This window comes from Canis lupus, chromosome 21, assembly GCF_011100685.1.
Source record: "Canis lupus familiaris isolate Mischka breed German Shepherd chromosome 21, alternate assembly UU_Cfam_GSD_1.0, whole genome shotgun sequence".
In the NCBI taxonomy this organism is placed as follows: domain Eukaryota; kingdom Metazoa; phylum Chordata; class Mammalia; order Carnivora; family Canidae; genus Canis; species Canis lupus.
The window spans coordinates 51239219-51265060 of NC_049242.1; the positions used below are offsets into that span (position 1 = coordinate 51239219).

The window sequence follows — 25842 nt, forward strand, 5'->3', positions numbered from 1 at the left end:
TAAATCCCTAAATTACTCAAGCCTTATTTCCTCATTTGCAAAATAGGAAATTTAGTAGAACTCTGAGTTTCCTCTTACTCTACCCTTCGCTGACTGGAGCAGTCTCCAATTCTGCTCAGTTGTGTAACCTCATGTACAAACCACTTTCCAGAGAGGACAGCTGAAGCCTCTCTTTGGATTCCAGATACAATATGTCCTTGGCATGGGAATTAGAAGCATTAGCAAAGCAGGAAAAGTTGGGTGCAAAAGTCAGAAGAGTCGTCACCATCTATCTCAGACTGATGCACTAGTGAGTAGTTTTCAGAAGATGAAGCAAAATCTGCCCCGATCCGATGAACCCATGGGAGGCTCCTCACACAAACTCATCCAGTTGTCTCCCAGCCAATGAGTGCATCTAACAGGTTCACTTTGAAGCTACTGTGAATCTGGATTCACAGGAATTGGGGATCCTCAGGAAATCCTCCGCTGAGCGGCTCGGCCTACAGTACCAGTGTGATGATGACCCAGCTCGCCTAGAAGCAGCCTGAACTTCGGGGCTGCCCACATATCTGCTTTCAATGGCCTCTGGAGCTTCTCCTTGTCCTCTACCTCCACAGACTCTCACTGGGGACTACGTGATATGGGGGATGTTGAGGGATGTTTATGCTTTTGAGAGTCTCTTAGCTTTGTAAAATATTTATTCAATAGTTATTTAGTCTCTGCTATAGTCCTAGTACCCAGCCTGGTACCACAAAAGGTACCACTGCCCTCAAGACGCTCACGGCCAATTCAGAGAGAAGATTCCTCTAGGAATTACAACTGGTTGGATACCGGGCTAGACACCCAAGACGCAAGGGGCCGCACGATCCTTTCAGTGCTACGCCAAACCCTTGCTTTTAAGATACTAAATGTTACCTATAGGAAGAGAATAACGTGAAAATCAAGTGAGCCCTCAGAGGTTCCCCACCGTGTGTATCTCTTGCTTCGAGAAAGCACAAAGGAAAATGCCCTGTGGAGTCCCTCTGCAGAGAGCCCACGAGACCTACGCACGGGAACTCTTCAAGTTGGGTTTGAGAACAGAGACTGGTGCTTCTTTGCAATCCCTGTTTATTGTCCTTGCAGTGTTCCAAGTAATTTAAACCATATGAGATTTCTTCAATACGTATTTTTGTGATTTATTTCTCAGGAAGCGAGGAAGTAGCGCCGTGGCTGCTCAGCAGATGCAAGGTGAAGGGGCCTGGAGAAGCGTGACACTGGGCCAAGGGGCGGAATGGTGGCCCTCCAGAATTTACGCGTCGAAGCCCTAATAACCCCCAAGAATGCGGCTGCATTTGGGGACGGGATCCTTAAAAGGTGATCAGATTAGGAGATCATACAGATGGGACTTCTTCACTCTCACTGGCGTCCTTAAAAGCTAAAGTTTAGACATAAAGAGGCACCGCGGGGTCGTGAACACAAAGGACAGGCCACGTGACAACAGAGACGGTGGCAATCTACAGCCACAGGAAAAATCCACAGAAGAAGCCAAACCTGACAATACCTTAAATTTGGACTTTCAGCCTCCAGAACTATGAGGAGATGCATTTCTACTGCTGAGTCTCTGGGTCTCTGGCTTCCACTGTGGCAGCGCCGGCCAGCTAGCAGTGGGACAGCCAGCGGCGCTTTCATGGAACTCGGGCGGCTTGACCGGGCTTACGGCCTGGGTGCTGCCCCTCGTAAGCAGTTTGGGCCAATAAGCAGCATAAATTATTAAAGTTCCCTATTCGTTTGAGGCCATGCTTAGGGAATGTAAGCTTCAGGAGGGAAGACCCTCCTCTACCTTCCTGCCTGCCACACCCCTAGTTTAGGGTACATTTAATAGAAAGTCCTGGAAAGCCCTCACGGATGGACGCAGGTCGCTTTGTGCCAAATGTCCCTGTGTGCTTTTTTTTTAAATTTTTTATTCATTTATGATAGTCACACAGAGAGAGAGAGAGAGAGAGAGAGAGAGGCAGAGACACAGGCAGAGGGAGAAGCAGGCTCCATACAGGGAGCCCGACGTGGGATTCGATCCCGGGTCTCCAGGATCGCGCCCTGGGCCAAAGGCAGGCGCCAAACCGCTGCGCCACCCAGGGATCCCCCGCGTGCTTTTTCTTATAGTCAATCTCAATCCCCAGCCCGGGTCCTGCTTTCTGCCACTATAATTATGCGTTTTCTTAATTTCTGACAAATGAAACAATGCATAGTACAGCGCCCTGGGGCCTGGGGCCCGGGCCGTGGAGCCCTGGGTCCCGCCGAGCGGAGCGCACGGGCAGGGCCAGCAGGTGCGTGTCCCCCACACCCCCTGCCCCCAGCGGGTGCACAGTCGCCGGCTCCCTCCGCCAGGGACCAGGGACCCGAGGCCACAGAGAGCCTGGAGGCCGCAGCCGCCCCCATCCCACGTATATTCCCGGGAGGCGGAGGCGGAGGCGGAGGCGGAGGGGTGAAGTCTGCAGGCCGCAGGCACCAAGAACCAAGACGGAGGGAGGCAGAGTCCGGGTGGGACTGGGACAGACCTACGGCCTTGTCACCTGGACACACACGCACTCTGCTCCTGACTGGGGAAGGCGGTGCGGCCCCCGCGACCCGAGCATGGGGTCCGAGGAAGAGGAGGGCGAGCAGGTGGGGAAGGCCCCGGGCGGGGGCGGCACAGTGATGCCTCCGCTCCCCACCCTTGAGGCTCCCGGACCTGGGTCCCTGCGCCCTGCGGGACGCCCTGCTTCCGCGGCCCTCCCCCTCCTCCCCTTCCCTCCCGCTCCTCCCCTTCCCCCTCCCCTCCCGAGGCCCTCCCCGTCCTCCCCTTCCCCCTCCCCTCTCCCCTCCCCTCCCGCGGCCCTCCCCCTCCTCCCCTTCCCCCTCCCCTCCCGCGGCCCTCCCCTTCCCCCTCCTCTCTCCCCTCCCCTCCCCCCTCCCCTCCCGCGGGCCCTCCCCGTCCTCCCCTTCCCTCCCGCGGCCCTCCCCGTCCTCCCCCTTCCCCCGCCCCTCTCCCCTCCCCTCCCGCGGCCCTCCCCGTCCTCCCCTTCCCTCCCGCGGCCCTCCCCGTCCTCCCCTTCCCCCGCCCCTCTCCCCTCCCCTCCCGCGGCCCTCCCCCTCCTCCCCTTCCCCTCCCCCCTCCCCTCTCCCCTCCCCCCCTCCCCTCCCGCGGCCCTCCCCGTCCTCCCCTTCCCCCTCCCCTCTCCCCTCCCCTCCCGCGGCCCTCCCCCTCCTCCCCTTCCCCCTCCCCTCCCGCGGCCCTCCCCTTCCCCCTCCTCTCTCCCCTCCCCTCCCCCCTCCCCTCCCGCGGCCCTCCCCGTCCTCCCCTTCCCTCCCGCGGCCCTCCCCGTCCTCCCCTCCCCCCTCCCTCCTCCCCTCCCCTCCCGCGGCTCTCCCCCTCCTCCCCTTCCCCTTCCCCTCTCCCCTCCCCTCCCGCGGCCCTCCCCGTCCTCCGCTTCCCCCTCCCCTCTCCCCTCCCCTCTCCCCTCCCCTCCCCCCTCCCCTCCCGCGGCCCTCCTCGTCCTCCCCCTTCCCCCTCCCTCCTCCCCTTCCCCCTCCCCTCCCGCGGCCCTCCCCCTCCTCCACTTCCCCCTCCCCTCCCGCGGCCCTCCCCTTGCCCCTCCCCTCTCCCCTCCCCTCCCCCCTCCCCTCCCGCGGCCCTCTCCGTCCTCCCCTTCCCTCCCGCGGCCCCTCCCCGTCCTCCCCTTCCCTCCCGCGGCCCTCCCCGTCCTCCCCTTCCCCCGCCCCCTCTCCCCTCCCCTCCCGCGGCCCTCCCCCTCCTCCCCTTCCCCCTCCCCCCTCCCCTCTCCCCTCCCCCCTCCCCTCCCGCGGCCCTCCCCGTCCTCCCCTTCCCTCCCGCGGCCCTCCCCGTCCTCCCCTTCCCCCTCCCCCCTCCCCTCTCCCCTCCCCTCCCGCGGCCCTCCCCCTCCTCCCCTCCCCCCTCCCTCCTTCCCTCCCCCCCCCCCCCGGGCGGGGCGGGCTCGGGCCCTTTAAGGCGGGCGGGGCGCGGCCCAGGTGCGGGGCGGGAGGGGGCGGACCCGCTGTGCCGCGTCCCGGAGCCGGATTTGCGCGCGCGGCGCCGGCGGGGCGGGAGGGGGCGGGCGGGGCGGGCGGGGCGGCGCGGCGGAGCCTCCCGGGCCTCGGACGCTCCTGCTCCTGCTCGGCCTCCGCCCGAGCCTCCCGCCGCCGCCGCTTCCGGCCGCGCACCTGGGCCGCGCACCTGGGCCGCGCACCTGCCTCCGGGCGCCCGGGGCAGCATGAAGGACCGGCTGGAGCAGCTGAAGGCCGTGAGTGCCCCGCGCGGGGCCCGGAGCCCGCGCTGCCCCCCGCCCCCCCCCCCCCCCCCCCTGCCCCGGGTCAGGTGCCGGTGACTCAGCCCGGGCCGCGACTGCCCGGAGGCCCGCCCCGCCCCTCCCCTCCCCCGGCCGCTGGGTCGGGCTCCCCGCGGGGCCGGGGTCGCGCCCGCCTGCCCGCCTGCCCACCTGGTCACCTGCTCACCTGCCCGCCTGCTCACCTGGTCGCCTGCCCGCCGCGGCCCGGGAGCGCCCCCCGCCCCGGGCTACCCTCCCCCCCGCCGGCCGCTCGGGGCCGGGCTCCCCGCGGCGTCAGGGGTCACGCCCATCTGCCCGCCTGCCCACCTGCTCACCTGCTCACCTGCCCGCCTGCCCGCCGCGGCCCCGGAGCGCCTACTTCCCTCCCCCTCCCCCCGCGGGGCCGGGGGTCGCGCCCACCTGCCCGCCTGCCCGCGAGCGCCTCCCCTCCCCCTCCCCCGGGCTGCCCCTCCCCCAGGAGCCGCCGAGCTCCGGTGACCTCCGAGCCCCGAGCCGGTCACGCGCCGGGATGGGCCCGGCCCCGCCGCCGGGTCTGTCCTCAGGAATGTCTCCCTGTCCCGGGAGGCGGGGGACCCGCAGGGGGGATGCGCAGGGGGGTCCGCAGGGGGACCTGCAGGGGGATGCCCAGGGGGACCCGCAGGAGGATGCGCAGGGGGATCCTGGGGGATGCGCAGGAGGACCCTCGGGGACCAGCAGGGGGACCGCCCCGTCGGAGGGCGCGGCCCTGAAGGCTCAGGCGGCTCAGCCTCTGGGGCTCCGTGTCCGTTTCCTTATCTCATGGGGACGATCATGCCCTAGAGATCTGTTGTGAGACCGAGTGACATAATGGGACGTGGCCGGAGAATCGTTAAACCGAGGGTTCTGAGGTCTGACTCGCGCAGCCAGTAATTAGGAGAGCACCGTGGGGGCAGGCCCAGCCTGAGCCCCGGGGACCGGTGCCTTTCCCGGGTACAAAGCCGCCCTCCCCTTGGGACCTCGTGGGAGCGCAGGCCCAGCCCGGCCCGACCTCCCCAGGGCTGCACCCAGGAGCCACCCCTGCACCCCTGAGCCCAAGTCCCGGCCCCTGTGAGGTGTGTGGCTCTGAGCCCTGGAAGCCACGGCGCCTCCGGGTCTCTGTGGGGCACAGGGCACGGGCGGGATTGAGGGCAGCACATTCAGGGCTGTGCAGCTCCGGAAAAATGCAGGCCTCGTGCGTGTGAGGGACAAGGGTCAACTGGGAGGGTGTGGGGTGAGGCCGTCGGGCCCCTCCCACGCTGTGGGCCCGGGCCTGGGTCCTCAGAGGAGGGGGGTAGAGGCAGAGGCAAGGCAGAGGCCGCGGCCCAGCTGCAGGGAGTGGGGGGCCTCCCTGCGCCCGCTTGCTCTTCCCTGCCAGAGCCTCTCACGTCCTGGTCACCGGCAGGCGGGTGTCACTGCCCCCACCCAGTGCAAGGGGCAGCGGGAGCCCAGAGGGAGCCCAGCGGGCAGGAGGGCTGCAGCAGCTCGCAGGGCGGGCTCCACGCGGCCCACCCCGACCATGACCATGCTCCCAGGGGCCCAGGCAGGCAGAGGGCGAAGCTCTTCCTCCCTCCCCCTCTCCCTCCCTCCGTGGAGCAGCTGCACCGGGTGGAGGCTCGGGGACACGCTCCCTGGTCTGTATCCAGAGCGTCAGCCCACAGCCCTTCTCAGGCCCACTGGTGACAAGCGGCCAAGAGGGTTGAGTCCGGAGGTCCTGGCCCAGGCCACACAAGTCCCTGTGCGTCCCCTGCACCTTGTTGTTACTTTCCGGGTAATGGAGCGGCACCTCCGGGGAGGCGCACACCTGACAGTGCCCCGGTGTGTGTGTGGGGGAGGAGGGAGTGCCGGGCCGCGGGGGTCCTGGCTGTCCCCGGCCGTGGGAGAGCTGAGTTCCCTGGCGTCCTCGGCCTCTCCGCCTCTCTGTTCCTCTTTTGTAAGACAAGAAGGCTCCGTCACCCCAGCAGCCCCTCTGGCCCCTGCCCACGAAGCCCGCGGCTCAGCTTGGCGTGGGCCTGGGTCTGTGGCCCACCCCGCGGCCCAGCCTGCGCCCCAGGGAGGCCTTCACGCAGGCCCGTCTCATCCCTTCCAGCAGCGGAGGCCGCTGGTTCACGCGACACCCAGCTCCCCGCGCGCGGTGGTGACCGCCTCCGGGTGACCCGAGGGCCGTGTGTGCTGAGAGATGAGCTTTGCCCCGAACGTGCGAGGACCCCAGGTCCACGGGCAGACACGGGGACTCTGCAGAGGCGTCCTCGGTTGTCAGAGCTGCCCGGGCCGCGCGGCCGCGGGGGCTGTGGGCCCTCCAGCCTGGGGGGGCGCTGGGCGCCGTTTGAGGGCGGGGGGCACGTGGCAGGACTTGAGGCCCTGCTCACCCCAGGACCTGTGAGCCCGTGCCGGGCGCCGCGAGGCTCTGGGGCCGGGACCCACGTCTCACGGTTGCACCCGTAAAGTGGGTCACGTCCGTCCCCGTGGGCCACGGTGCGAGCTCAGTGAGGTGACCCGAGATAATCACTCGGCCTGGACACGTGAGTCCCCCGCGTGAGCCGCCGGGCACCAGCCCTGCCTCCTCTCTTGCCCTGTGATCCTGGGGCTCAGCCGCAGCCGGAGCCCAGGGATGGGGACACGGCCCACGCCAGCCCAGGCCGCGGGGGCTCCTGCGGATGGCTCCCCAGTTCATGCGCTTCCTGTCGGGGGCCACTTGCCCTTCCTGAGCCCTGTGGGGGGCACCGGCCGGGCAGGGGGCATCCAGGGTTCTTGGGTTACAGTCGGACGGGGAGACGCGCAGGACGCAGAGCGGGAGCCTAGCATCTTGCGGTGGAGGCTGCGCCGGGACACCCGTGGGAGACCCGCATGACCTAGCCCCCTGCCGGGTGCCGCGCTCCCCTGCCCGTGGGGGCCGCCAGGAGCCGGGAGGGCTCCTCCTCAGCCTCGCTGGCCTCCGCCCGCTGGACGTGCATGGGCCACAGTTAGGGCACAGGGTCCCCGCGTGGAGCAAGGGGTCGCGGCTGCAGAAGGCCCCAGCCGGAGGCGGGCGGCGGCAGCAGAGAGGCTGGCAGCGGAGGGAGTCGGGGCGAGGACTCGGGGCCTGCAGCTGGCGTGGGGGGGACCACAGGCCCCTCGGGGACACCCGCCTCCCGGCCCGGCCGTAGCGACAGGTGGTGCGGACCCCGGGGTCTCCGAGGCAGACCGGCTCGTTGTCGTCTCCCATCTCGCGTGTGCATCCCAGAGGGCTCCTCGGTGTCCTGCTGTGTGTCTGTGGGAGCGGGGCCCGCTGATGAGGGCTGCAGGGAACCCCTGAAAACACGGCGCTGTACTTCCCCGTGTTCTTAGTAATTGCTTATTTTTTTAAAGATTTTATTTATTCCTGAGAGACCCAGAGAGACAGAGACCCGGGCCGAGGGAGGAGCAGGCTCCCCGCGGGGACCCCGACGTGGGACTGGATCCAGGACCCCGGGCCACCCCCTGGGCCGCTCCATCCCGGGCCCCAGTGCCCCTGTGCTTCCCCTTTGAAGCTTGGCTCGCTGGTTGCCGCCACGGGGCCGCACGGCGTGGCAGGTGCTTGGGTCACGACCGCACGTCCACATCCTGGTTTGAGAAGCTCTTGGCCGAGATGCAGCCTGAGAACTTCTCCTTTGAGATTGTGCAGGGGGGGGGGCGGGGGCGGCCCCTGCAGAGGCCACGGGGAGGCCACGGGGAGCAGCGAGCAGGGATTACGGGCTCATCGGCAGACGCCAGGAGGGAGAGCGCTGCCACCAGAGAGGGGATTAGGGTTATTTTTGTTCCTGTATGTGGGGGGGACGCCTGCCGGGGTCACGCTGCCGTCTGTCCTCCCGCCTGTCCTCCACGCCCGGCGCCCGCCGCCTCCGGAGCTGCTGTCCACGTGCGCCCCTCCCCGTGGGGCCGCTGGGGTTTCCGTCACCCCGTGACTGGGACCCTGTCCCCCGATCCTGTGGTCTTTGGGCGATGCTCGGGGCGCCGGCCGGCTGGCCGCTGTCTGGAGCCCACGACTCTCGATCTCAGGGCCGTGAGTTCGAGCCTCACGCTGGGTGTGGAGATGACTTAAAAGTAGAGTCTTAAAAAAAAAAAAAAAAAACCGCCACCACCACCCAGCTAGACCGTCTTCCTGGTCATGGCCGTTGCGTCGGCTGCGTGAGGAGGCCCACGGGCTGGGCATCAGCTTCGCAGCCGCCTTAGGTGCCCCAGGCCCGCGGGGCCCACGTGCTGTGGGTGCGGCCACCGCCCCTTGGCGCGGGGCAGAGGACACCCTCCCCGTGGCCGCCCCGTGGGCATCCCGTGGGCATCCCGTGCATGGTCCCGGCCAAGCCCTTGCGCGCCCCCGGCCTCGTCCCGCAGCCCCGGGGGTGAGGCGCAGCATGTGCCGGAGCACGAGCCCCCAGGCTCCCTCTAGGCCGACGCGTCCCTTCTCCCTGAGCCTTCCTGCAGCCCCGGCTGGTCCCGAGGAGCAGGCCCGGGACCAAACTGCGGTTCTTGCGGCCAAACGGGATGCGGGATCTTTTCAGACACGGCAGAAGGTCAGGAGACACTGGCCGGGGCCGAAGACGTGAGGACAACGTCGGACTGCGCAGAAGGCGAAGTCCCGTGGTCATGGGCCCTACTGATGACATCATAAAACTACCAAGACCAGAAAAAAAACAAAGCAAAACAAAACAAAAAACCTACCAAGACCAGAATTGGGTGATTTCCACCCTGGGCTCACCCACTTCGGGAATTTTTTCTTTCTTTCTTTCTTTCTTTCTTGGGCTCGCCTGCTTTGGAAATTTATTTTATTTTATTTTATTTTATTTTATTTTATTTTATTTATTTTATTTTATTTTATTTTATTTTATTTTATTTTATTTATTTTATTATTTTATTTTTTCTTTTCTTTCCTTTTATTTCTTTTCTTTTCTTTCTTTTTTTTTCTTCTTTTTTTTTCTCATTCATTCATTCATTCATTCATTGATGTTATTTATACATGAGAGACCCAGAGAGAGGCAGAGACCCAGGCAGAGGGAGCAGCAGGCTCCATGCAGGGAGCCCAATGCAGGACTCGATCTCAGGACCCCGGGGTCACGCTCTGGACTGAAGGCAGCGCTAAATCTCTGGGCCCCCCCGTGCCCTCCCTCCGACTTTGGAAATTTGAAACCTCTTTCTAAATAATTGTCAGGTTAAGAGGAAACCCGAAAAAGGGATGGCAGAATATTTAGAAGGATAATCATAGTAAATATCCGAATTTGCCGACGGCCGCGGAAGCCACCTGCAGAGGCAGCCTTACTCAAGTACACGTTCCGGAGAAATGACTTCATTCACATTAATGCGCTCCGTTGGGGTGTACTGTGGGGCACCTGCCGCCCCCACGAGGACTGCGCCGTGGCCCCGTCCCAGCCCTACAGAGGGGCGGCCTGTGTATCGGGGAAACCGCTGCCCCCGGGTTGTCGTGAGGAGGGAGTCGTCTGTCTCCCAGCAGGCTGGCTTGGCCTCGCGGGTGCGCGTGTGGGCCCGGGTGTGCGTGTGTCGGCGTGCGCGGCCCTCGAGAGCAGCGGCGGTGCTTGTGCCGGGGACACGGGAGCGCCCCGTGCCGTCCCGAGTGAGTTCCCGGGAGCCACCCCGGTGCGAGGAGGCCTGTGCACTCACTCCCACGGGCAGCGCCGCCGGAGAGGACGCAGCGCACCAGCCGTGGGCCCTGCCTGTGCCCCGAGCGCGGGTGTTAAGGGGTCGCGGCCAGTCAAGGAGCCGCCCGCCCGTCCGCTGAGTGTGTCCCTCGCCCCGATGCGTCCCCAGCGCCCGCGGCCCGCGCCCCTGCCCTCCGAGGCCTGGCACGCGTGGCCAGGACGGAACTGGTGACTCCACGTGCCTCGGCTCCCGAGTGTCGCTGCTGCGACGTGGGCGGCCCTCGCAGCAGCCCCATCCTGGCGCTGACCCGCCGCCGCCTTTTGTTTCCTCTGCAGTTTGTCAGCGAAGCACAGCGAGGGTGCAGCGTCGTGTAGGGATCCTGTGCGGCCCGTGTTCCCCGGGCACACCTGCCTTCCCTGTGCAGCCCATGTCCCCGATGCACACCTGCATCCCCGGGCACACCTGCCTCCCTGGGCACAATCTAGGTGCAGGCGGGGTGCGGCCGCAGGGAGCCACAGCCTCAAGGGGAACGAGCGGAGCCGGCGGTTCCCCGGCGCCGCCTGGCCGGCTGCTCACTTCCTCCTTCCTTCGCTGCTCTTTTGACAAGGGGACCTTCCCTCAGAGGAACCGTCACATCCAGCGCCGGGCGTCCAGCGGAGAACAGGGAAGCCATGGGACTGAAGGGGCCCCTTGCACCCACCTTGGTCCCAGGGCTTGGGGGCTCCCGAGACACGGCCCAGGGTCCTGGGGAAGGCCTCGCCCCACTTCGGGGACCCCCCCATCCCCTAGGCTCAGGAAGGCGCCCCTGTCCTGCCGCCCAGGCAGGCCGCTGGGGGGTGGTGCCCGGGGACACAGCCTCGGCTGGCCCGGCCCCAGGAGACACCCGGCCAAGCAGCGGCGTGTGGGGCCACTTCCCTGGGGGGCGGTTTCATCAAGGAAGCCAGCGGAGGGGACCCGACATTGGCGGCGCAGGCGGTGCAGACACAGCTCGGGCCTGCACGTCCCCACCATGCGGGACGTCACCCCGCTGCCCCCACGGGCCTGCGGGGCAGCTTTGGCAGGAGGGTGGGCGACGCCGGGGCTCTGGCTCCCTCGGGGGCCCCCGAGGCCGGGGAGGCAGCAGGAGCCTGGGAGGGGGAAGGAAGTGGTGCGGCTCGTGGTTCCCGCCGGCCCTGCCACGGCCTGTGTCGCAGCTCGGCCACCGTCCGATGGCCGCACGCCTTGATGCGCCGATAACGGTGCTGAAGGCCTTGTCTGGGCTCCCGCCGGGTCGTCCCCACAGCCCGGCCAGGACAAGGACAGTCTGGCTGTGTCAGGAGGGACCGGGGTCTCCCTGGGACCAGTTAGTCCCCCCGCGGGAGAAGCCGGTGGGAGTCCCGCCGCCCGGCCGTGACCCGTGATGATGGCCTCCCTCGGGTCCCGCCCTGGGACTGATGGGACCGGAGCGCGCGCTGCCTGTCGTTGATGTTACTTTACTTTTTCGGAAGCGCCGCAGCCGTGGGATCGACGCCGCGGGGGAGGCGGGATGGGGCCCCGGAGTCACAATCCACGCCGTGTCCGTCTGTCGCTTGGCTCCAGGCCTTGGCCGTGCGCCTCTCCAGGTGGGAGACCCTGGGCACACCCAACCCTCATAGAGAAGTGGCCGCGCCTCCTGGGTAGTGCTCGGGGCCTTAGAGATCCGACTGGTGCGCCCCAAGCCCGGGGGCACCCTTGTTCCCACTGGGCAGGCAGGGAAGTCGGGGCTCAGAGACGCGGCCCGGTGGCCCGGCGGGTGGGCCTGCTGATGGAGCCTCACGGTCCTGGCTCTGCGTGAGGCCTTCCTCGGGCGAGGGGAGCTCACCCCCGGGGACCCCTCGCCTTTGCCGCGAGGTGACGGGGGCCTGGCGTGCGATCGGCCGGCGCGTAGGTCGCCACCACTTACACGTTAGAGCCTCAGAGCGGAGACCCCTGTTGAGGTGTCCCAGCCCGTGGCGACGACCGGCTGCAGGCCTAGGTGGGGAGATTCCAGAGACTTCTCTCCTGTGGTTCCCACGATCTCTCCCTGGACGTGGGGCGGGGCTGCCCCGCTGGATACTGCCCCACGCGGGGGCGACCTCGCGGGCGTGCACGATCCTTACGCAGAGTCCACGGGCCTCCGATATTTATGTCGTGACGGAGACCTAGTGCCTGGCCCCCTGCCCCAGGGCACAAGTGTGCCCAGCTTCCAGAAACTTCCTCAGCCCATCCAGGAGGGCAGCCCCATCCCACTAACAGCTCGCTTGACCACGGGCCGTCTCGTAGGGGCGCGTCTCTAGGAGGCCTCTGCCCAGGACAGTCCACAAGTACTCGCTGAGCCGCCTCCCCCGGGGAGGCTGGGCCTCGTTTTCCAGCGAGGCGGGAGAGGTAGGTCCTTCCTGGAAGGTGGGGCCCCGGAGGCTGCCACTGGGCCAGGTGTGGACGACGGTTATGGAGGGAGCACCTCGCCGGAGCTTCGGGGGCTGCTGGGGAATCGGGGTTTCCGTCCTGCTGGCTCTCGCCTTCCTCCTACCTGTGCAGCAGGTGGTCAGTGCTCTGCAGCCGCGGGCCCGGGCGACAAGTGATCTTAGTTGGACGCCCGTGGCCTCCGAGCGCCCTCAGGCTTTGGGACGTTGAACCCGAGGAGGTGAACAGAGGCAGGTGGTTTCGGGGGCTGCAGCCTTGGCCTCACTGAGGGTCGCTGGAGGGCGGCGGGTGGGACGGGGCGATGGGGGCGGCACTGGGGGGCACGTGATGGGATGAGCTCTGGGTGTTACGCTCTATGTTGGCAAATTGAATTTAAATTTAAAAACAGCTAAAATGACCAAAAAAAAAAAAAAAACCTATTCTGAATGCAGCTGTTAGCCTGGGCTGCGGAAGGTTCCAGACAGGCCAGGGAACCAGATCCTGGGGGGGGCAATCGGAGCGGACTCCCCAGGAGCCCGCAGAGCGTCAGCTTTCCGAGGGAATTCCCAGGAAGGGCGTCATCTGGGAAGGTGGGGGGGGCACAGGCCCTGCTGGCATCCGAGCCTGAGGTGCCAGCCCCGGCCCAGAGGCCCCCGAAGGCGCGGGAGGCAGGGTGGGCACTGGCCGCGGGCCTGCACCCCGAGACCCAGCCGTGACCCAGCCCCGGGCGAGGGGGCCGGGCGCGGGCGGGGCAGGACACGCCTCCCCCAGAGCCCTCCTGTGGCTTGGCGGGGCGGGCGGTGCCATAGGAGCCCGGGTGGGCCGGGCGGGCCGCGCCTCCCTCCTCGTCCAGGAGCAGCGGCCTCAGGCCCTTTGTCTGGGCGCAGGTTGTGCTCGGCCCCGGAGGCTGCTGCGGGCGGGCGGGGCTGCTGGGGGCTCGTGGAGGTCCCCGCGTCCTTGGTGGGGCCTGGGCCCTAACCCCGCGCTAGGGACCCCGGGCTCTCACCGCGTGCAGCCTGCGGGCTCCCTGGGGCGCTCAGGTACGGGCCAGGCCCCGGGGGTCGGCGCCCCCGTCAGGAGGCCGTGCAGGGGTGGGGTGCATAGTGTGGGGGGGCCCAGCATGGGGGGATGGTGCCCAGCATGGGGGGGCCACGCACCACGGAGCTGCACTGGGGGTGACGACGTGCAGGTGCCCGTGGTGATGCCCCCCACTCCCCGTGAGCGCCCGCCCCCAGCAGATGCATGGGCCCCCTTCCCCCTCCCTCCCCTCCCCCTCCCTCCTCCCCCCTCCCCGTGAGTGTCCCGGCTGAGCCTCACCTCTCTGTGTCTCACAGGAGCAGCTGACGCAGGACGACGATGCGGAGGAGGTGGAGATCGCTGTGGACAACACGGCCTTCATGGATGAGTTCTTCGCCGAGGTGGGTGACCTGCCCGGGGCCTGCGGGGCCTTCTCCCTGGGGGTGACAGTGGTTGTGACCCTGAGCTCCTCCAAGGGCAGCACGGGGCCTTGGGCGGCGCGGCCACACCAACGAGCCCCCGGCGTCCTCTCGCGTCCTCTCGGGGAGCTGCTGGGGGTCGGGATTGCCACCTGCTGGGGGTCGGGATTGCCACCTGAGTGTCCCGGAGGCACGTGACGGCACTTTAAGGGTTTGAGACAGAGCGAGAGGGAGCAGCAGGGGCCTGGGAGCGGGCAGGGAGGGGGCGCTGACCCCAGGACCCAGACCATGACCTGAGCCGCAGGCACACACACGCTCTCCTCCCTCTCTCCTCTGCCCCGTCCTCTCCTCCTGATCTCCCTCTTCCCTGGGGTCCTCCCTGGCCCCGTCTGCCGTCCCAGGGGCAGGTGTCGGCTCCTGGCTGGGCCGGGCTGGGGTGGGTGTGGGCCGGGGCTGGGGTGTGTGTGCCCGCGGAGGCCCCCCTGCACCCAGGACTCCTAGGAGCACCCACTCTCCAGGACGGGGGCGGCCCGTGGGCTGGGCCGTGTCTCCCGTGACCCCGGGCCCCATCCCTGTGCCTGCAGATCGAGGACACGCGGCTGAACATCGACAAGATCTCGGAGCACGTGGACGAGGCCAAGAAGCTGTACAGCGTCATCCTGTCCGCCCCCATCCCCGAGCCCAGTGAGTGTCGGGGCGCACCTCGCCCGCGGCCCTGCGCCCTCACGCGCCCCCTAACGCCGCTCCCCCGGCCCCCGCCCCCACCTCCTCCCCTGCAGGCCCCTCGGCTCATGTCCCGTGATTCAGTCTCTCCCGGCCCGGCGCCCGCTCTGCTTTATCTCCTTGTGTGTTCCCATCCTCCCTCCGAGCCTCAGTTTCCTGGAGTCCACGCAGGGGTGAGGTCAGAGGCTCTGGGCTTTCTCTGACGGACTTGGCTCCCCCTGCACTGCGTCCTGCGGGTCCACCCCTTGTTGCAAGTGACAGGATCCCGTCCTGCTGATGGCAGGGCCAGTCCCACGGTGTAGACATGCTGATGGTGGGGCCCGTCCTGCGGCGTAGAGGTGCTGATGGTGGGGCCCATCCTGCGGTGTAGACCCTGATGATGGCAGTCTCCATCCCGTGGTATAGACATGCTGATGGTGGGGCCTGTCCCATGGTGTAGACCCTACTGATGGCAGGGCCCATCCTGCAGTGTATAGATGTACTGATGGTGGGGCGCTGTCCCATGGTGTAGACCCTACTGATGGGGGGGCCCATCCCGTGGTGTAGACCCTGCTGATGGTGGGGCTCTTCCTGTGGTGTAGATGTGCTGATGGTGGGGCCTGTCCTGTGGTGTAGACATGCTGATGGGGGGCCCCATCCCATGGTGTAGATGTGCTGATGGTGGGGCCCCATCCCATGGTGTGGACGTGCTGATGGTGGGCCCCATTCCATGGTGTAGACCCTGCTGATGGTGGGTCCTGTCCTGCAGTGTAGATGTGCTGATGGTGGGCCCTGTCCCACGGTGTAGATGTGCTGATGGTGGGGCCCTATCCCACGGTGTAGACGTGCTGATGGTGGGGCCCTATCCCACGGTGTAGACGTGCTGATGGTGGGCCCCATCCCGTGGTGTAGACCCTGCTGATGGTGGGTCCTGTCCTGCAGTGTAGATGTGCTGATGGTGGGGCCCTATCCCACGGTGTAGACGTGCTGATGGCGGGCCCCATCCCGTGGTGTAGACCCTGCTGATGGTGGGTCCTGTCCTGTAGTGTAGATGTGCTGATGGTGGGGCCCTATCCCACGGTGTAGACGTGCTGATGGTGGGCCCCATCCCGTGGTGTAGACCCTGCTGATGGTGGGTCCTGTCCTGTAGTGTAGATGTGCTGATGGTGGGCCCCGTCCCACGGTGTAGATGTGCTGATGGTGGGGCCTGTCCCGCGGAGTAGACCCCTTACCCCCTCCTCTGCTGAGAGACGTCCAGGCTGTGCCCACAGGGTGGCCCCGGGGACCTTGCTGCCTCCCAGGCGAGCCTGATGGAGACGGATGTGCAGGGCCCGCAGGTCCTGTAGGCCGAGGCCTGGGCCCTGGAGCCTGGTCAGTGCCGCCGACGCCTGTGACTCCCAGGCTGTGTGGGGCGCCAGGGGGTGGACCCGGCTGTGGGCGGGCGGCCTGCGGGCCCTGTGGCCTCCGTGGACTGGGGACCCGGAGCCTCCCGCTGACCCGCTGCCTCCGTCGCGGCAGAAACCAAGGACGACCTGGAGCAGCTCACGGCCGAGATCAAGAAGAGAGCCAACAACGTCCGGAACAAGCTGAAGAGTAAGGGGGCAGAGGCCGGGGGGCCCCCAGACCCCGTGATCCGCACCCGGGGTCCGTGGGGAGAGGGTGGGATCCGGGCCTGCCCTGCCCTGCCCTGCCCCTGCCCCTGCCCCTGCCCCTGCGGGGACGACTCGGCTGGAGCCTGGCCCTGGGCTTCCCTCTGAGCCGCCCTGGAGCAGCCCTCCCGGGTCCTGGGCGCGGGGACGCGGGGCCAGTGCGCCCCTCCCGGGCCGGGTGTGCGCCGCGGGTCGCTCCTGCCGCCCTGGGGAGGTGGGGGGCGGGGGTGGGGGGGCACCCGGCGGGGTCACGGGGGGGGGGCGGGGGTGGGGGGGACCGCGCAGGCCCCGGGGGCGGGGGCTGGGGCTGGTGGGGGGGAGGTCGCCCCCGCAGGCGCCGTGTGCCGCGCCGGGGCCGCGCAGGTGAGCCGCTGTGCCCGCAGGTATGGAGAGGCACATCGAGGAGGACGAGGTGCGGTCGTCCGCGGACCTCCGCATCCGGAAGTCGCAGGTGAGGGGTCCCCGGCCGCCCGCCCCCGAGGTCCCGGCTGTGCGGGAGGGACGGGGCGGGGGACGGGGCGGGGCGAGCCGGCCCTGGGCGCGGTGGCCGAGCGGCCCTGGGGACGCGGGGTTGCTCGGGGCCCGCGGGGGGTCCGGGGGGGGTCCGGGGGGGTCCGGCGGGCCCGGGTCCCGGTGCAGCGCGCCCAGCGCCCCCGCACACCCCGCTCGTCCCCGCAGCACTCGGTCCTGTCCCGGAAGTTCGTGGAGGTGATGACCCGGTACAACGAGGCCCAGGTGGACTTCCGCGAGCGCAGCAAGGGGAGGATCCAGCGGCAGCTCGAGATCAGTACGTGCCGCGCCCCGCCTCCCCCCCCCCCGCCCCCGGGCCGTGCGCCCCTCGCGGACCCCGCAGGGCAGCGGCGCGTGACGGGACAGGCCCGGGGCTCCAGGACGCGCCGCCTCCCCGCGGTTGCTGCCCGGGGCGGGGCCTCGCGACCTCCGGGTCCTGGGCGGCCGAGGCCCCGTGACCTGCCTGCGGGGGGGGGCGCGGCGCGGAGCCGCGGGGGTGCGGGCGGGCCCGGGCGCGGCCAAGCGCTCGGCCCTCGACCTTCGGGGCGCGCAGGGAGCCCCTGGTCGCTGCGCCTCGGCCGCGTGTCCGAAGCGCTACCTCTTTCCGCAAAGCCGGCAAGAAGACCACGGACGAGGAGCTGGAGGAGATGCTGGAGAGCGGGAACCCCGCCATCTTCACCTCCGGGGTGAGCGTGCGGGGCGGGGGCCGCGGGGGGCGGGGAGGCGCGGGGACTCCGCGGGCCGCGCTGACGGCGCCCGCCCCGCGCCCCGCGCCCGGCCTAGATCATCGACTCCCAGATCTCCAAGCAAGCGCTGAGCGAGATCGAGGGGCGGCACAAGGACATCGTGCGGCTGGAGAGCAGCATCAAGGAGCTGCACGACATGTTCGTGGACATCGCCATGCTGGTGGAAAACCAGGTAGGCGGGGGGCCGGGCGGGGGCCGGGCGGGGCCTCGAGGGGCGCCCTGGGCCCGGACCCGCTGCCCCCATCCCCGCCCCCCCCCCGCCGACGCGGGGCTCTTGACCCGGCGGGCGCAGGGCTGCCGGGGCGCCCCACGCTGACCCTGCACGCCGAGCTCGGGCCGCGCGGCCGACAGCTCCCTCCCGGAGGTTGGGGTCCCCCGTGCTCCCTGCGGCCGCAGCCCGCCGGTTCTGGGCCTTGGCCGGCCCTGGAGGAACGGCCCAGCGCCCGTAGGAGGCCCCGGCCCCGCCGAGCTTGTCCCCGGGCTGCGGGGTGGCGGCTGCACACGGCCGGGTGCCCTGGCCCGCCCCCGCCCCCGCCCCCGCCCCCGCCCAGCGGAACCGCTTCCCTGCGGAAGGGCTGCGCCCGCGTGGGTCCCTGCCCTGCCCCCGAGCGGCCCCCGCCCCGGGCTCCCCCCCGGGCTCCCCTGCCCGCCCCGGGCCCCTTAAGCGGCCGCCCCTCCCCCTCTTCTCTCTCCTGCCCTCGCGGCCGCGCCGAGGAATGGGCTTGCGGGTCGGGTCGAGAGGCGGTAAGTGCCGGTGCGCGGAGGCCGCCGGGAGGGGAGGGCCGGGGCGCCGCGGGGTCCGCCAGGCCAAGGGCCCGGGGTGGGGGGCGGGGGGCGGGGGGCGGGGGCGGGGGGGGCTCCGCCGGGCACAGCGCCCCGGCAGCCCCCGTGCGCCCCGGCCGGCCCCGGCCCACCCCGCCGCCCGCCCGCCCGCCGCAGGGGGAGATGCTGGACAACATAGAGCTGAACGTGCTGCACACGGCGGAGCACGTGGAGAAGGCGCGCGAGGAGACCAAGCGGGCGGTCAAGTACCGCGGCCAGGCCCGCAAGGTGAGCCCGCCCCGCCCCGCCCCGCCCCGCTCACCGCCTCTGCTCTCTCCGCCTGTCGCCGGCGCGGGGGGAAGGGGGCCATGATCGACCGCATCGAGAGCAACATGGACCAGTCGGTGGGCTTCGTGGAGCGCGCCGTGGCGGACACCAAGAAGGCCGTCAAGTACCAGAGCGAAGCCCGGAGGGTGAGGCCTCCGCGCCCTGGAGCCGGGGCTGCGCTCCCGCCTGGTCCCTCCCGCCCGCGCCCGCGCCCGCGCCCGAGCCCGCCTCCCCGGCTCCCCGCAGCCCGCATGGATCTGGCTCAACCCACCTCGCAGCCCCCTGTGCAGCGGGCCGTGCCGGACAGAGCTCAGGCCCCGTCCCGGTGGCCCCTCCCGGTCCCCACTGCCGTTCTTCAGAGGCCCATTCCTCCTCTTCCCCTGCGGACCCCACCCTCCTTCCCACCTGCGGCAGGCCGTGGGGCGCGGAGGCTAGTGGGCTCCGGGCCCCCCAGTAAGCGAGGCGGTGGGATTCGCATCGGGCTCCTTCCCCCACACCGGACACCCCCCTGCAGCGACCCTGTTGCTTGAGCACCTCTGCGTTTCTCTGCCCGCATGGAAGCTGGCTCTGGTGGCTTGTGCTTTGTTCTTCTCTGAGCACTTCTCCTGGGTTCCGATACTTTGGTTCTTCAGTTCCTTTCTTCCCACTTTACCTATTGCTTGTGCAGGGAGCCGGGGAGCGGGGGAGTTGTTACCTGGCGAACCTAGGCTGGCTCACGACTCACGACAGGACCACAGTCATGCTTTCTGATCCCCAGTCAGCGGACTGGGTCTGACGGGCGGGCATGTGCTTCACGGGAGAGACGACAGAAGTCTGAAATTAGGACTATTCGAAAACATAGACCACTTCCTGAAAAAGGAAAAATCGGGCACTTGACACCTTGGCCTGTTGCTACTTGGGAGACCCCGAGACCGTTGCTTTCTTATCTGTCCACGTGTGCAACACTTAACGTGACGCAAGAGCCAGCAGAAGCTCCTTATTTCCGTCTGCTGCCCTTGCTAGCCAGGAAGTCCTTAAGAAATATAAAACATCATAATAGAACGTCTTTATATAGAGCTATAGTCCTATTTGGGTCGCTAAGAGGCTTTCGGCATAGAGGTGAGAGCGGTCGGGTCTTGGACGAACTGCTTTTTGGTTGTTTGTAACAATGGTTTGTTTTCTCTTATCCTCCCCAGAAATTGATAATTATCATTGTGGTAGTAGTGGTGTTGCTGGGCATTTTAGCGTTGATTATTGGACTTTCCGTTGGGCTGAAGTAATGGTGGCCCGAGCGGCTGCTGCACTGAAATGTAAGTAAATGGGAGGTTCGTGGGGACTCTGGATTGGCAACTCCTTGAGAACTTGGCCTGAGATCCCCCCCGGCCCTTCTGTCCCCGCTCGGGGTCATCCTTGGACGCGCTGAGCGCTCTCACTTTCCGTTGCTCGGACTCGGTCTCTGGTCCTTCAAACCCTCTTCTGGCTCGGCTCCCGTTGGCTCCTCTCCTGGGGACTCGGCCCCGGCTCTTTGTCTTACGCCGCGCTGCTGCCCGGCCGGGCACATCCGAGCGCCGCGTCTTCACTCCCTCTGCTGGGCACTCAGGTTCCTCGTGGGTACAGTCTAGACCTGGACTGGGGTCTGTCTTCTGGATTCTTGCTGACTCTCGCAGATTTCGGGCCTCGCTTTCCATATCCTTTCCAGTATAGACAAAGCTTTGGAGTGGGGCTTGGGGGGCAGTAGGGTCTTGCTTGTGGCTGACGGGTTGGGGCCTGAATGCTAGAGCAGCCAACACTGGAGTGTGCGTCGTGCCACGGCCTGCCCTGAACGCTCATACACACGTCCTTGAGTCGCAGGACAGTGCCCTGAAGGAGGACGTACTGCTGTGACCCATATCTTATGGACAAGTCACAGGGCCAGGTGTGAACACACAGCAATGGTAGGCCTAGGAGAGTTCTCCGCGTCGTAGCCTCTCTCTGTAAAACCACGTAGCCGTTTATCGTCTGCGCAGTCCCGAGGACCTTGAAGGAGAGGGAGTCTAAAATTTAGGCTATTAATTTCTTTAAAATCTGGTGAAAAGAATAGAGCTGAGCTCTGAGTCGGGGCTTCATGTGCAGAGGAGCAGCAGGACAGGATGATCTAACTACTGGCACGGTCCGCACCTCCGTGACGTCTCAGGTATTGCTTTCCTAAGATGTAGGATGTATAATTAACAAAAACCTATCAAACACAGAAAAGGTGAACAGAATTTTTGATGTTACTGCTGATAACGTCGTGGCATGTTCACATACTCAGACCTGTTTCAGAGTTCAGATAGATCCTCGGTGGTTTGAGGCTCCGTTCAGAAATCCTATGCACCGCAGCCTCCTTGTGAATCTGATTTTCAGCACAAGATTGTGAATATACTCTCGATTATTTAATACTTCCCCACGGTTGGAGTTTGGGGATTACTGTGTTCCTATACTTAACGGGATGACTAATCTGTATTTTTCTCACTTCAGTGTTGTCTTTATATTAGGAATTCAGAGAGGGCAGGTGGCTGAGGGAATAGGTGCTGGACACATTCCTCCCGCCACGGCGGTGCCCAGACCCGAGCCTTCTCTAGTTTTGCTCCTGTGTGTCTCTTCCTCCCACCTCCTCCCATGTGACCAGAGTCTCCAAGTCAGACAGTTATAGCGCTAAACATCACCTTCTTCTGGAGAATGTAGATGAATCCCTTCTTTAAATAAGGAGACTAATTAATGTCTTTGCGGACTTATGTGCTCCTCAGGAGGCTGCGTCGCTGAGCAGCGTTGGGCTCTGTAGGGGACGTTGGGCTCTGTAGGGGACGGTCTGGACCCTCCCTCCACATGGCCTGAGGGCGAGAGGGAGGAGACAGCCCACCCTGGACTCCCCAGTGGTGTGCCAGGTGCTGTTCTAGGGCGGTAATGCTGTCCCCATTTTCGGATGGGAAACTCTGGAGCTCAGTGAGGCTAAGAAACCTGCCCAAGCTGGCCCAGCTCCTAAGACGAGCAGCCGTGGTGACCCCTGAACTTTTCCTTATTCTTTTCGCTGTGTTAGAGAAGCGGGGAGGAGGGGAGGGATGGAGAAGACCCGAGCTCTGGAGCTCGATGTGCAAGGTGCTGCCGAGGGCCCCGTAGAGAGAACAGGCGTTCTCATGCGGTGACTGTGCCTCCCCGGCGTGTCCTCCCAGGAAATGTCACCGCGCCCGCGAAGGGCCAGCAGAGGCCCCGGGATTTACCCCCTCGTAACATGGCTTTTTGTTTCTTTCGCAGTAGGATGTGTAGCTCCGGTCGCGTCTGCGGGCTGTCAGGTGTAGGGTGGACCTCTCCGTTGCCCTCCTTTCCCTGCAGTGACGTGATGTTCCCTGTCCACCTCCTAGGCCTGCTAACGTTGCCCTCCGCCGCCATCCTGCGCACTGATGAGCTCCTCCCTCCCCCGCCTCCCTTAGAGCCTGATGCACTCCAGCCTGCTGTGGCCACCCTCGTCTTCAGATGGGAACGGAGTCCGAGGGGCCTTCCTGAGTGGGACCTGTTCCTTTGCTTCCTTGTAACCGTCCTTGGACCTGACCCAGCAAACACTCTGGCCCCGGAGGAAGCTAACCTCCCTGATGCAACCCCGAGTTCTCCTCACACCTCCTCCTGCCCCGCCAGCTCTCGAGCACCTTCTCTCCCGGACAGTGCGAACCGCCCGGCTCCCCGTCTTCCCTCTGAACGTGTCACGTTACCCCTTGCACCGGGAGAGCTCGCTCACAACCTTCCCGAGGGGCTGTTTTCTACCTCACGGACTGTTCTCTCAGACACTGCAATGAATCTCTTCAGGGGTGTGCGAAACAACACAAAGGGGTTCTCCCGAGTGGGGCAACAGTAAGGCTGGACGCGAGCCTTCTACTTGGCAGGTCTCGGCCCCCAGCTTGTTGTCCCTGGGTCTTGCAAATACGAGGGACTGCAGATGTCACGTTGGTCTTAGAAGCTGACTTTTGGGAAATTCGGTCTTAAATTACCCTTTGAAGATGTTCGGCTTGGCGGCCAACTTCAGCCTTTACGCTGTGGTTGCTCATGTCTACTCAGGGAGGCTCCAGGGGACGTGGCGGCCTGGGGTTTCCATCTGTAAAAGCTGAGGGTAGAGGCCTTGTTTCCCTCGGACTCTTGGAAACTGGCTCTTCTCATCAGAGTGATGCTTTGTGAAGCCACTGCCTTGAGGCCGGAAGAACCCAGGCGCTTAAAATTGGGCCAGGGACGAGGTGCTGGAGCCTCAGGCTCTGGAAACGCTCAGATTGGTGCGAGTGTTCAGTCACTCATTTCGTATATTCCAGATGTATTGTTATAATCATGTGTGTCAGATGTATGTTCATGTTTGCCCGTGTCTCTCAGGAAGTAGGAACTAGAAATGAAGACTGTTAGAACCTCAAAAAAAAAAAAAAAAAACCTTGAGCAGGGCTAAAAACTAGTTAGGAGACATTTGCTTACCTGCAAATGGATCCTAGTAGAAATGGATCTTCCCGTGTCATCGAGAAGCCTCGTTTTCTAGATGGGGACTGGAACAGTCCTAGATCTTTGGGGGGAGGACTACGTTGATCCCGTTAAGTTTTTCTGCGTAGCAGACAGGTGCGATAGGCTTGGCACCTCTCCCCGCTGCTGCGTAGGTGAGGCTTGTCCTGAGAACAACCACAGCGACTTGAGGTTGATCCTGTGCCTTCAGGATGGTCCTGTCTCCCGGGCAGAGTCAGTTGGGGAGACAGGCGACTACCGAGTAGCTCATCCTGTTACCCGGTTAATGAGCTTCACAGGTTTGGTCTCCCCCGTTCTTGTCACGGAGGAAGCAACAGCCAGGAAACGAGTTCAGGTGAGTGGCTCTGCTGACCCAGGGCGAGCCCCTCAGACTCCCTGCCCGACTCCCTGGGATGGGGTGAGCACCTAATCCTACCGCGTGGCTTCCTTTGCAAAGGCCACACACTCCACCGTTGCTCAGCACTCAGACAGAGCCAAGGGGATGTCCTCTTGCCCATGGCTATGAAGTCAGACAGTGGACTGGCTCCAGCAACAAGGGCAGCCAAGCTCTAGTCACAGGCCTTTGTGGAGGCCTGGGGCTTAGTCTGGAATACAAGTGAAGGCTTTTTGGTCATTTGTATTTTTTTAAATGTAAACTTGATTATTTTATTGATAATTTAAAAAATAAATGACTTTATATTGATCGCAAAACAGTTCTGGCTCCGTTTCTCTGCAAAACAGTGGTTGGGTGCCACCATGTGGTGGTTTTTGTTTAGGTTTTGGAAAAGGGTTAAAATCCTTTTTAACCATGTGCCAGACCCGATGGACCAAAGTTCTAATTTTTGAAAACGGTTCAATTCTCAAAGAATAGCGTGTATTTGAGTTTCAGACTTACGGTGTTCCTCCCAAGAATTTGGTTCACTTGTTGGGAGCATGGATTCCAGGAGAGGGGAAAGCCCATGTGATGGGATCTAGAAGGCGGAGCAGACTACACATCCTCCGAGATTGCTGTTGATCGAATTTTGAACCTCTCGCCTGAACATCCTGGGTTCTAGAAGCCAGATCCATGTCCCGTTCCCTTCACATCCTCCTCCGTGTCTAGATCCCCCCTTTTGTCTTCCTTCCCTTGCAACTCTGCACAGTGATGCTGCTTCTCACGTGCTTTTTCTTTCCTTGTCTGGACGAGCAGAAGAAGATCATGATCATGATCTGCTGCATTATCCTTGCGATCATCTTAGCTTCTACCATTGGGGGCATATTTGCCTAAAAAAGGTGAGCCGGCTGTGGGGAGGCTCAGATCCCCTTTCACCTACTTGAAACTCTGATGTCCGTAGGGCACTCGCTGTTTGTCGCTGGGTGCCCCGGATTTGGGTGGTATTAGGTGCAAGAATAAAGGCTGGAGAAAACTACAGGGTTTCATGGAAATGGGCGAATAATGAGTTGGCAGTGGACGGGAGGCAGGAGGTGGCAGTGCTGGGAGCACAAGGCTATTTAGAATGCTTCGTAGAAGGACGTCGATTTGTCGCTGATTTCCTGCAGCAAAATTTGGGCTGTGGCGTCTGGGAAAGGCCAAGAGAGAATTAGTTCTGGCATTAGAAGCACGATGAACCCGTAGGAGAGCGCCAGCCAGTAAACCCGGAGTGAATGAGCTTCCCCCTGGGAGGGCTAGGAGCTAGGACAAGGAGTGCAGGCTCACCGCGGTCCCCTCGCCCCTGCAGAGGAAGGACGCGATCCTGGCTTCCAACATCCGGTTATGTAATCTGTGGTTTTCTCCTTCTCCGCTGTCTCCTGTAGTCCTCAGCGATGGAGCCTCGGCCGGCATCTTTAATCCTCCTTGCACTTCCATGGTGCCGTCACTTCTCCACTGCAGATTCCTCAACAGCTACTCCTCTTCCCATTAAGAAATCCACGACACAGGGCGTCCATCAACCACCTAGGAAAAGTCATGCAAAGGCAGACAGGACAGGACAGGGTGGGGGTGGGCACAGGGAGCCACTGTGGCTGCTTCGGAAGGCGGGGTCAGGGAGGGGCTGCGGGTAGAGGATAGGCGCCTGTTGGGCAAACAGCAGCCAGGCCGGTCCTGGAGCACAGCCAGCTCCTCAGCAGCAGCTCGTTTCCTCCTTGGTCAACACCAGGCACTTGTTACATCTGCTCTTCAGGTTCCTTAGGACTCACTCACCTCCCGCCAGCCTTCCATCCACTTCCTTGTTCAGAGCCTAATAGTCCAAAGTGAAGCTGCTCTAACCATAGGCACCATGCAGGTCTTGCTCACGGCAGCATCCCCAGTGCTTAGCACAGCGCCTGCCACTTACAGGTGTTCATGTATGTTGACTTAATTACCTGTAATTCAGCTCTTATTTCTGCTCATGGAAGAGTCCATAGGTTTAAACCCCATAAGGCATCAGTGGTAAATGGGTTGCTGGTCTCAGAGGCTGTGTGCAAATACCTGGGAGAGGGCTCACTGACCGGCAAAGACACCACAGGCCTCCCGTTACCGTGACACACGAGGTCCTTTTTTATGGGTAGTGGAGCTGATAGGGTCTCACTCTGCAGACTGGCTGGCTCGGGACTGTGGCTCAGTAACAACGTGGACTCCAAACGGCTTGAACCAGGTTGACCCCACGGCTGAACCCCCAGAGATCATCAGCACCACGCTCCGTGAACCGTAACAGCGAGGTCAGGTCACAAAGATGGCAGGAGGCTGCCGCTCGCATGGTCTGAGTCACGCGGTCAGCGGGAACGGATGTTGCTGGCCGGCGACGTGTGTGTAAAACTGTCCCCAACACTGGCCCCAGGGGAAGGTTCAGATGTCTTCTAATGCAATCTAGTAATTATGTTACTAGGGGTTCACTAAAAATATATTAAAAACCACCATGTACAACTTTTGAGGACCGCGTAACTGTTATACGTGTACTTTGGAAAGTGAATTCTTTGCTAGACA

The 25842-nt window shown here is 64.5% G+C and overlaps 1 protein-coding gene and 1 non-coding gene across 12 annotated transcripts; one reads left to right on the forward strand and one right to left on the reverse strand.

Annotated features, from left to right (window-relative positions):
• Positions 1-4140: 4140 nt before the first annotated feature.
• On the forward strand, positions 4141-25779 carry STX3 (syntaxin 3). 11 transcript variants are annotated; one of them, XR_005375896.1, is made up of 11 exons: positions 4141-4256; positions 13640-13723; positions 14326-14425; positions 15962-16036; positions 16476-16543; positions 16771-16879; positions 17215-17288; positions 17386-17520; positions 18473-18583; positions 19105-19726; positions 21794-22838. XR_005375896.1 is itself a non-coding variant. In XM_038569306.1 (11 exons), the coding sequence occupies exons 1-10, from the start codon at positions 4227-4229 to the stop codon at positions 19694-19696; spliced, it is 870 nt and encodes a 289-aa protein (XP_038425234.1). In that variant the 5' UTR covers positions 4141-4226; the 3' UTR covers positions 19697-19726; positions 21687-22838. The 11 variants fall into 11 exon arrangements, 9 of the variants coding, with proteins under 9 accessions (XP_038425234.1, XP_038425232.1, XP_038425235.1 ...); XM_038569306.1 differs by lacking the exon at positions 18473-18583 and adding an exon at positions 18288-18398 and having other exon boundaries at positions 19613-19726; positions 21687-22838; XM_038569304.1 differs by lacking the exon at positions 18473-18583 and adding an exon at positions 18288-18398 and having other exon boundaries at positions 19613-19726.
• Positions 13579-13687, reverse strand: MIR8811 (microRNA mir-8811). Its single transcript, NR_128751.1, has one exon. It is a non-coding gene; the product is annotated as a microRNA mir-8811 (primary transcript).
• Positions 25780-25842: the final 63 nt, after the last annotated feature.

Coding starts and splice junctions, on each gene's coding strand:
- STX3 (XM_038569303.1), top strand. CDS start 4,227: ATGAAGGACCGGCTGGAGCAGCTGAAGGCC. Junction 13,724..14,325: donor TGGATGAGTTCTTCGCCGAG/GTGGGTGACCTG, acceptor CTGTGCCTGCAG/ATCGAGGACACGCGGCTGAA. Junction 16,037..16,475: donor CGTCCGGAACAAGCTGAAGA/GTAAGGGGGCAG, acceptor CTGTGCCCGCAG/GTATGGAGAGGCACATCGAG.